The sequence below is a fragment of the Lactuca saligna genome, chromosome 7 (assembly GCF_052625555.1).
Source record: "Lactuca saligna cultivar CGN05327 chromosome 7, ASM5262555v1, whole genome shotgun sequence".
NCBI lineage: Eukaryota > Viridiplantae > Streptophyta > Magnoliopsida > Asterales > Asteraceae > Lactuca > Lactuca saligna.
The window spans coordinates 165,558,159-165,569,548 of NC_136423.1; the positions used below are offsets into that span (position 1 = coordinate 165,558,159).

At 32.9% G+C, this 11,390-nt stretch overlaps 2 protein-coding genes across 2 annotated transcripts; one reads left to right on the forward strand and one right to left on the reverse strand.

Moving 5' to 3' along the window:
• The first annotated feature begins 282 nt into the window (after window positions 1-282).
• LOC145003997 (putative LRR receptor-like serine/threonine-protein kinase At1g53440) lies at window positions 283-8,525 on the forward strand. Its single transcript, XM_078962902.1, has 24 exons — window positions 283-578; window positions 2,428-2,629; window positions 2,728-2,799; window positions 2,899-2,967; window positions 3,040-3,111; window positions 3,203-3,274; window positions 3,358-3,429; window positions 3,521-3,592; window positions 3,666-3,737; window positions 3,832-3,906; window positions 3,988-4,062; window positions 4,173-4,241; window positions 4,344-4,409; window positions 4,689-4,748; window positions 4,912-4,956; window positions 5,040-5,089; window positions 5,166-5,521; window positions 5,592-5,790; window positions 5,889-6,023; window positions 6,103-6,221; window positions 6,323-6,533; window positions 6,622-6,859; window positions 6,957-7,107; window positions 8,009-8,525. The coding sequence occupies exons 1-24, from the start codon at window positions 440-442 to the stop codon at window positions 8,405-8,407; spliced, it is 3,090 nt and encodes a 1,029-aa protein (XP_078819028.1). The 5' UTR covers window positions 283-439; the 3' UTR covers window positions 8,408-8,525.
• Window positions 8,526-10,018: 1,493 nt separating this feature from the next.
• Window positions 10,019-10,876, reverse strand: LOC145007426 (uncharacterized). Its single transcript, XM_078966364.1, has 2 exons — window positions 10,436-10,876; window positions 10,019-10,303 (listed from the first exon to the last, which is right to left on the reverse strand). Exons 1-2 carry the CDS (start codon window positions 10,874-10,876, stop codon window positions 10,019-10,021), a joined length of 726 nt encoding a protein of 241 aa, XP_078822490.1.
• Between the last annotated feature and the right edge of the window lie 514 nt (window positions 10,877-11,390).

Genomic DNA, 11,390 nt, shown 5'->3' on the forward strand with positions numbered 1-11,390 from the left:
TAAAACACGACAACGACAGGACCGTGTGTAAAGCTCGTCTTTTAATTTTAAAATTAAATGAAAATTTTAAATTGTTTTTATTAATCTCGTTGAAAAGTCAAAACTGGTCAAGAACGATGTATTTGAGACTTTGAGTTAGGTTAGTTGTTAGGAAGATGAGAAGATCGTTAAAGTTAACGGTAACGTTTCTGACATGGCGATTGTTTATCTACCGACTCAAATTTGACTCCCGTTATCGTTAACAACTTGGCATTTTGTGTATGATTTAGTCACTGTTACTGTATATTCCCATCTCTCTCTGCAAATAAGAAACCCAACTGCAATTGCCATTTATAGAAACCCAACTGCAGTCGCCATTTATCTTCCCGCCTCTCTCTCTCTCTCTCTCTCTCTCTCTCTCTGAGGAAGACGGAGAACTCTAGTCGGTGGAGTCGTTATAATGATAAAAGGAAGTCGCATTATAGAGTCGTTTCTATGGAAGATGTCGGGATTATTCAAGTTCTTCATCCTTCTACTGTTCTTATCGACGAGTCTTCGTGATACCAGATCCGCTGCTCAGCTTTTGCCTGATAAAGAAGGTACAGTTTTCTTTAATTTTAATTGATCTCCGTTCATCAACATTTCTGTTGTTTTAGTCACTACTTATATATTGTTCTGAATGTTTGAACGAATCTGATGCTTCTCTTGATTTGACTTTGCAATTTGCGTTTCGAGAAAATTGATTTCGGAGTAAAGCTTTATTTGGATAGTCGATGATAATCGCTATGTTATCCAGTCTCTCTTTTACCTTTATGGAAGTCGCTTAAACATCTGTTTTGGTGCTCATTGAACTGTAAAAGGAAGCTGTACGGTATTGATTTCATGGTAAAGCAGATAAAAACATTTTTTTCCCAGAAAGTTACAAAACTTTTGATTACTTCACTCACTTCATCGAAAATACTTTGATCTCTCCAAAAAGTTTTCCCAGATTTGGACTTAAGTCACTTAACCACATTTTAGCAGATTACTTTATGATTATTCAAGTATGGGAAATAACTACAAAAATACTTGTTACCTAGGTTTGACTCACTGTTAACTAAGGGATAATATTTTATTGTTTTAATGAAAACAAGTAATATTCTATGGATATTACAGTAGTAGTCCTTTTAAGACATTTCTTAATACAAATATCTTATTATTAATAATATTTAAAATACATACCGTTTAGTAATATCAATAAAAATGCAATTATCACAATCAACACAATGGTTAAGAATGTATTACTATAGCTACACCTTAATAATTAATATTGGTGACATGGTATAAAATCCATTATTGTAAAAAATATCCAAGGTCAAATGAAGTATTTATCGCAATAGGTTTGTATGGACCCCAAAGTTCATATCAACTTGCATCCCTATAACCCCATTCAATTAATTCTGCCTTCAAAATTATGGACCCCTTCTATATATTGTTTTCTTTTTCTTTTATATATATATATATATATATATATATATATATATATATATATATATATATATATATATATATATATATATATATATATATAGTGGCGGAGCTAGATGGAGCGTTGAGGGTACTACAGTACCCCTAAAAAATTGTTTTATATATATAAAAAATATTATTTGTAAACATGTTTTATGTTATTATACCCCCAACTAAAGAAATTGTAACATGTTTTTAATGTCCGATAATAGATAACTATATATAATATATTAACAATGAATGTACCCCCATGTCAAAATTTCTGGATTCGCCACTATATATATATATATATATATATATATATATATATATATATATATATATATATATATATATATATATATATACACCTAACAGTTTAGTCCTATTCTACTTTGATTCCTTTACTGCTTTTTTTTTTTTCTATCATTGACGAAATAGTTATCTCATGTTCTAGGAGTTGGTTTAAAGGGCCCTCTCTCAGATAGTTTGACTTTGACCATATGGCGTTTGGCCAGCTGGATGCATTTAAGGCTAGCCTTGACATAAAAAGTCTTTTTTTTTTTTTTTGATAAAAAGACATATTTGATGTATGTAATTGGGTGGCTGAATGGATGTCGTTTTCTTTTCGTCAACCATGCAAATTAAAATATATGAATTTCTTTTTTTCATATAGCGTGTATAATTGACATTTATAATTTATAACCTACTTCCTTCTTGTGGGGATTTATTTCATCTTTTTTGATATAATTTCAATATCGTCCGTTATGATCTTGATCCATTCCTCTAAACAGTTTAAAAATTAACAAGGAAGTTTGTTCTTTTCCACCAATCTACAATCATGTAATGACCTTTTACCAAGTTTCTGAACAATTCAACTTATTATGAAAGTTTGACAGCTATATGCATGACTAAATAATAAATGCCAGTTTATATATAATTCCCTTTTTTTATTTGTAACAGTTGAAACTATGAAAGTGATAGCCTCAAAGCTACAAAACACTAGGTGGAATGTTTCTAGAGATTCATGCACTACAGGTGTAGGGCTACAACAGATAATTTCCAATGATACTAGAGCTGCAAGGAGACATCTTATGGAAGTTGGAAGCAATGTAACTTGCAACTGTAACATCACTAATAGTACTTTTTGCCACATAACAAACATGTATGCATCTATCTTTCTTTCTATAACATATACTATTAATTAATTACGTCACTAATCAATGTTTACTTGATATTTTCAATACTTGTATTAAATTGCAGCCAGGTGAAAAAAATGAACTTGAACGGAATTTTCCCTGAGGAATTTGCGAATCTCACTTTTCTGCAAGAAATGTAAATCCACCAATCACCATCAATTTCTAATTATGTTAAATTAGTAAATTTATTAAAATGCCTGTTGTATTTAATATGATACATTTTTCATACATACAGAGATCTGACTCGCAACTATATCGGTGGCCCTATTCCCGCAAGTTTCAGCCAGCTTCCTCTTATTATTTTGTAAGTTACTTTTTGTTTCAAGTTTCCCTTTTTGCCCTTGTGAATATACTTTTGACACTGTATTTTCCATAGGAGTATTGGGGGGAATCGCATCAGTGGTTCCATACCTGCACAATTAGCTAATATTTCTACACTTGAGGAACTGTAAGCAAAGATTCTTGGTTTTCGTCTTTACCCTTTAATCATATATCATATGTGACCTTATAATGAATTTACTATTTTGACCTTTAATTAGGGTCGTGGAAAACAACTTGCTTGGAGGACCACTTCCTCCACAACTTGGACGCTTGTCTCGCTTGAGAAGATTGTAATTAAGATTAATTTAATATATAATGTTTATATTTTAATGTTGTTAACAAGATTTTTTTTTTGTTTTTTTTTTTATTGCAGCGTTGTTTCTGCAAATAACTTTACTGGAACTATACCGGTTTCATATGGCAATCTAGCTAATTTAGAACAGTTGTAAGTCATATATTAATTATAGCGAGTCATTAAATACTCTATATAAATTATTTAATCCTTTTTTTTTTTTTTTTTTTTTTTTTTTTTGCAGTAGGATAGATGGGAGTACATTATCTGGGAGAATACCTGATTTTATCGGAAACTGGAAAAATCTCACAATACTGTGAGTATTATTTTACTCTCTTTGTTTTCATAATAAATTTTAAAACTCCAATCATATATAATTTATTTTGCAGTGATATGCAAGGAACGAGCATGTCTGGACCCATTCCTTCTACAATATCTCTGTTGAAAAAGCTGAAATCATTGTGAGAAAGAGCACATTATTTTATTTTTGTTAAATTTTCAGTCACTAGTTTTCTGGTAATAGACTTTATTAACATTGAACTTATTTGATATCAGGAGGATATCTGATTTGACTGGATCATCAAGTACCCCATTTCCTAATATGAAGAATATGACAAATGTGGAGGATTTGTGAGTTGATTAAATAAATTGTGTGAAAGAAAATAAATATTGTTTGTTACAATACTTACATATAATATAATTTTGCTACAGGATTTTGAGAAATTGTTTTCTTACTGGCCCACTACCTGACTACATTGATGGAGGATACAACGAGTTAAAAAACATGTAAGTCAGTTGCTAGTAGTAGTATTCATGTTAAGATTATTTTTTTTTGACACTTTGTGCGATAGTTTTATTGATTAAATTTTTGTCTGAACTGTTTTTTTTATTTGCAGAGACCTGAGCTTCAACCAGCTGAATGATTCAATTCCCGAATTATTTCAATTTATAGACTTTGACACCTTGTATGCAACGCAACTACTTCATAAGATGTTATAATTTATTTCCTATTTTAATTTTGAGGTTAAATTTGTTATTTTGAGATCTAATATTGTCCATGTACGTAGGTTTCTAAATAACAACTCACTATCCGGAGATATTCCACCATGGATGTTTACTCGCACAGACAAAATGTAAGTGATACCCCTGGCTTTGACTATTATTATTAGACCAAATTTCAAGACAAAAATCAATGTAGTTTACTCTTTTTACCAATATAGTATCATTTACCTATAATAGCAATAATATATTTCCATTTTTACCAAATATAGCAATATGTAATTCACAATATACATTTTCTTTGTACATAACGTGTAGCAAAAGGCAAGTACGTTGCTTATTTAGGTAAAAAAAATTAAATAAAGTAAGTCTGTTGCTATTATGTTAAAAGATTAGCACTATATTTATTGCAGTGACTTATCTTACAACAATTTTGCAAATAGTATACAGCAAACTTGTGGGTCATCTAGAGTGTGAGTTTTCCTATTCTACCCTTCCTTTACCATATCACAATATCATTACTTTCTATTTTCATTGATCACTAATTATATATATATATATATATATATATATATATATATATATATATATATATATATATATATATATATATATATATACCTTTATTTTTAACAGGAATTTGGTTTCAGCATTGTCACCTTCAGCCCCTGCACCCAACAGGTATGTCCCCTGTCAACCCGTTCACATAATACTTTTTCAACTGTTTACAATCATGTTACCTAACATGTTAATGAATCTTTTAGAGAAAGTTGGTGTTTAAGAGACGAAATTGGTTGCAGCAGAAGCCCCAAGTGTAAGAAATTGCTAAACAAAAACAACCGTTCCTTTTTTGTAACGTATCTAAATCTTAAATGTATCTGAAATTCCAGATCATTCGTTGTTTATTAACTGTGGTGGATATAGCACAGTGTTTGATGGAAACGAATATCAAAAGGACGTAAGCAAAGAGCAAGCTTACTTCTATACAGAATCGGATGGATGGGCTTATAGCAGTACCGGTATTTTCATGGGCTCTGGAACAGCCCCATTTACTGGAACCAATACGGATGTGACAGGTGGCGATATATACACAACAGCTCGCTTTTCTCCAACTTCACTTAGGTACTACGGATTATGTTTGAGGGAAGGGAGTTATAAAGTGAGGCTCCATTTCGCTGAAATCAGTTTCACGAACGATTCCACATTTGCAAGCCTTGGAAGACGCTATTTCGATATATCAATTCAAGTCAGTAACAATAATAACCAATTTTTTTTTATTGTATATGTTTAGTTATGAATTTAATTTTGTTTGATAGGGTGTTTTGGAACGGAAAGACTTTAATATTGTGGAAAAAGCTGGAGATGTTCGAATGGGGACCTTCATAGATTTTGATAATGTTACGGTTACTGGTAGCACGTTGGAGATTCACTTGTACTGGGCTGGAAAAGGGACAACTGGCATTCCGGATCGAGGTGTTTATGGACCTCTTTTATCAGCCATCGCAATAACACCAAGTAAGTAATACTATTACCCCCACCTTTTTAAGTGGGACAAAAAATTGAAGAATCAGGCCTAAAAGCATGTGTAAATTACTGATTTGACCTTGTTGCAGACTATAATGTCAGTACAGGCGGGATTTCTGCTGGAGCTATTGCTGGAATTGTGATTGGTTCATGCGCGTTTATACTCCTAATTTTAGCTCTGCTTTGGTGGAGAGGCTATATAGGAGGAGACAAAGAAGATAAAGGCAAGACACAATACATACAAAAAAAAAAAAAAAAAGATTTTTATACAATTCTAACAGCTTTCAATTGTTGTAACAACAGAGCTTCGAGCGCTTGAATTACAAACGGGGTATTTCAGCCTGCGACAAATTAAAGCTGCTACTCATAACTTTGATCCTGCAAATAAGATCGGTGAAGGAGGATTTGGACCAGTTTATAAGGTAAGTTTCAAATGTGGCCTTTTATTTGGGCAAATTGCAGAAAATAGTAACATTCCATTTTTATATTTATATTAAAGTTTATGCGTTTTGTGGAATCACAGGGTGTACTCTCGGATGGTTCTGAGATCGCTGTGAAGCAACTCTCAGCCAGATCAAAACAAGGAAACCGTGAATTTGTAACTGAAATAGGAATGATATCCGCTTTACAACATCCAAATCTCGTGAAGCTTTATGGTTGTTGTATCGAAGGAAAAGAGTTGTTGCTTGTATACGAATACCTCATCAACAACAGTCTCGCACGTGCCCTTTTTGGTAAATAACCACAAACATTTAATAGTTTTCACTATCCATCATGCAGTTTCCTGGTTGTTTTAAAAAAAAAATTGTGAATTTTTTATAGGTAAAGAGAACCAGAAGCTTAATTTGGACTGGTCAACAAGAAAGAAGATATGTATGGGAATCGCAAAGGGATTAGCTTATTTACATGAGGAATCAAGGTTGAAAATAGTTCACAGAGACATAAAGGCCACAAATGTGCTTCTTGACAAGGATTTAAATGCGAAAATATCGGATTTTGGTTTGGCAAAACTTGATGAAGAAGAGGATACTCATATCAGCACACGAATTGCTGGAACTATGTGAGCATGCGTATTATCTTCTTTTTATATATTTATATTTTTTTTATCATGTCAATTCACTAAAAATCTTACATATTTTAATGGTGTAAATTTGTAGAGGATATATGGCTCCAGAATATGCAATGAGAGGATACTTGACAGATAAAGCAGATGTTTACAGCTTTGGAGTTGTAGCATTAGAGATTGTGAGCGGGAAAAGCAACACAAATTATAGGCCAAAGGAGGAGTTTGTCTACCTTCTCGACTGGGTAACTTCAATTTTTTTTAATACAATTGCAGCAAATAGCAACTTACTTTTCCGTTTTTACGTATATGAGCAATGTATCTATGGTTTTCTTCCAAAACAATATTTTTTTAAACTGGTTAGCATTTCATTTTTTTTTCAAATTTTTGTTTATATGGTAATATTTGATGATTTGGCAATTTTTTCCCACACATCATTGGTTGCATGCCACATAAGCAAAACAGTAAATTACAATTTCAATCAATGAGTTTAGTTCATTTTTTTGGTTCTGGTTCATGAAGTTTCCTTTCTGCAGTTTTGGTCCTTATTTGTGGATTTTAGTCCCTGAAGTTTTCTTTTTCACAGTTTTGGTCCTTATTTGAGGTTTTCATAACGGCTTTGGCCCCTGCTTCAAGTAAAATGACTATATTACCCTCCCTCCTCTTTCCCTTCCCTTTCTTGTAAAATTTGTAATAATAATAATAATAATAATAATAATAATAATAATAATAATAATAATAATAATAATAATAATGTAAAACTAGAACAAATAACATATATCTATAATAAAAACCAGATAAAGGGTAATATAGCTTTGAGCAGAGATCAAAAGCATTACAAAAACAAGAAATAAGGACCGAAATGGCAAAATTTCAAAAAGGAAACGTTAGGGACCAAAACCAAAAAATGAGCTAAATCAAAAACCAAAACTGTAATTTACTGGAACCCAAAAAAAGTTGAATAAAAATTCAAATGCTAACCATTAAAAACTGTTGTGTTTGGTTGAAATTTACAAGTACATTCCTATTATGAGTAAAACTTAAAGTATATCGTTCATATTTGTCACAATGGGAAAGTACATTGCTATTTTCCATTTTTTTTAAACGCGTATTTCTCTTAATGCCCAAATTTATATTTGTAATCAGGCATATGTGCTACAAGAGCAAGGGGGTCTGTTGGACTTAGTGGACCCAGGTCTTGTTAAATACTCAAAAGACGAAGCCCTGATGATGTTAAATTTGGCTATCTTATGCACGAATATATCACCCACACTTCGCCCACCAATGTCATCAGTCGTCAAAATGTTGGAAGGGAAATTACCACTTCTACCCCCAGTGGTGAAACGAGGGGTGGGGAATACTGACATGAAGTTTAAAGCTTTTGACATGATGTCACATGACAGTCAAACACAAGTCTCAACTATCTCAGCTGATAGTCAAGGCCCCAGTCTCTGGAATGATACATCCTTGTATAAGGATGAGACACAGGAGAGTACGTCTTCTGAGATGAAGCTTCTTCCTGATCTTTATGATGTTGATATATGAATCTGTAATTTATTTCTTCATTTATAGATATATTATACATGTGTGAGTTGTACAAATATGTTTAAATTTTTGGTTGTAAATCTATTATCACAATGTAATTTTTGCAAAATTTTGTTTAGATTTGTCTCATGGGCTATCGTTTTTTATATATAACCTTCCACTCTCGCATTCATGCACACATTTCATAGTTTTTGACTATTTGTATTCCTTGTCTGATAACAAATGTTCTAATGTTCTATAGTGTGGTTTCATTTTGAACTAACAAACAAGATGAAAAAAATGGTATATTGCTGGTGATTTTAGTGTTATCAACTTATTTTTGTGTAATTATTATTAACAATGAGACAGTCTAAGCTCCATTTACTAACGGATATAGGAGGTGTGGGGTGCATATTCGGAATGATAAATGTGAATTCGGGAATACCGGGATTCGGGGGCAGCGCCCTCGGGTGTAGGGTTCCAAGGGGTTGCGCCCTTGGCGGGGTCTAGGGGCAGCAAGGTATACACACAAAAATCATACAATTGGTTTGTTCTCTCTCAAGAACACAAACAACAATGTACTTTTTCTGTGTTTCTGATTTAAAAATGGTCTGATTTTTAAATTGAATTTCATTAGATTATTCCAAATCTGATTTTGTGATACCCCAGACTATAGAGTCAAAATCACATATTTTGGAAAGTGATTGCAATCACGATCCTAAAAATATTCAAATATACTAATATTCTTTTTGACCCCAAAATCTAACATATATTAAGATATAACTTAGGGGTTGTTTCCTTTTGACGTAATGAGCTTAATGTGTTAAGCATTTAATCCAGACAACCAGACTTGATGTGGGCAACATCACTTAATGGATGTAGTCGAAATTTACCCTTATTTTCTCATCCAAACTCCTTTCGTGTTTAATGAATATTGTTGAGTTGATTAAATTGTGAAAAATGTTTGTTAGAATTTAAGGGTAAAATATTCATTTACTCTTATTGAGTCGGTCTCTATGGTCTAAAAAAGGTTTATTTGGCCGAGAACAAAATTGAATAGGCCTTCTTTTGGCTACAGTCACTTTATTCATGTACAAAAAAAAAAAAAAAAAAAAAAAAAAAAAAAAGAAAACCCATTAGTTAATCTATGCTCGGGTATAAATAAAGATTAAAAACAACCCACTGATGTTATTCCCTATAAACTTTATCTGCAAGTAATGATATACTTCTCGCAATATCTACGTGAAATGGTTGTTCAATTGCATAGCAAGCAATTTGAAAAGAATGCGCAAATTCATGAGACACAAAAGAATTTGAAGCACCAGAATTAAATAAGATGTGAGCAGGTCTAAAGTTGACAAGAATTGTACCCATCACAACGTTCGGGTCCTCACGTGCTTCTTCAGTAGTAATCAGGAATGCACGACTTTTAGCTTTAGGCAACTCCTCCTTTTGAGTTGGAGTCTTCTTTGGTTGCTGAACAGAATCTTGACTCCCTGCCATTTGACTATTAAGAGTAGGGAAAAAACGTTTTTTGTGGCCAATAACACCACAAGCATAGCACGTAGTACTCTTCATCGGGCAAACAGGTTTTACGTGACCCATTTCTCCACACCCATAACATATCGTTGATCATTTATCTATTCCGCATTGCCCTTGGTGATTCTTTCCGCATCTTCTACATAATGGTGGCTGAAGAGAAAAAGATTGTAACCTACCACGACCACAAGATGCATTCTGAGATTGCATCCTTAAATTTGAATCGACTCGAACAGGTCGAGGTGGTGGCATAGAGGAAACATGAGCAGTTCGTTCAATACATGGCAACTTTGAAATAGAAAGAGAGGCACCACATATCTCTAAGTCATGCTCACGCTTTCGAGCATACTCTACAGCTTTATCAAACGATAGAACATCCTGATTTATCACAAAATCACAGATTTCCTATCGTAACCCTTCCAAGAACAACTGAATTTTATCGCCTTCAGTTGGTATGTACTTTGCAGCGAACCGTGCTCGCTGATTTAACTGAGTCTCATACTCATTCACTGTCTTCTCTTCTTGTTTGAGTTCTAGGAATTCTTTCTCTAACCTTCTCTTCATGTCTAGAGGACAATACTTCCCTAGCAGACGAGTCTTGAACATCTCCCAGGACAAGTTCTCCTGGTCATAACCATTGAGAGCTTCATACGTTGCTTCCCACCAGACCAAGACTTCATCAACTAACATTGCAGATGCATAATTAGCCTTATCTTCATTATCCACATGGGAAATACAGAATACTTTCTCTGTTTTCTGAATCCAAGTAAGAACAATTATAGGATTAAGGACACCAACAAACTTTGTAGCTCCACTGCTCTTAAAAGTTTTGAAAGAGGGATGTTTCGCCTTCTCTCCTGAAGATTCTCCAACAACTTTCTCTTTTACTTTATTATTATCCTTCTTGTGCTCCTTGAGAGTTTGTCGGATAACACCAGTCAGTTTATCCATAAGTCGCACCTCACGAGGGGATACTGGAGTTTCTGCTTCATCAAGATGACGATCCCCACCCCCCTTCTGGTGTATGACTACTTACTGCTTCAGCCATTACTCTGAAAATTTGGAGTAATATAGTAATTTAGAATATTAGGATTTATTATAACCTAATACTTCATTTAAGTCTTTCATATAGTTTGTATCCGTATACTAACAATGAATTAGTTCATATATTGAACTTCCAATAGTTTAAGTCTAAATACTAATCCTTAGAATTTAGTTCACTTAAACTACCGCTCTGATACCATGATTGAAAGACCTTCCTCGATACTTTCATGAATTCTATACCTCATTACTCCAAAACATACGACGTGCATATTCATAAAATAATATTTTATTATACAAGATGGTCTTGTTACAAAACATTGGATACAAACCAACCAAGTTTAAGTTTATTACAAAACTACCCAGGATATTGTAATTTTATACATACTAAAACTTAAATACAAAATTAATAATATAAACTATT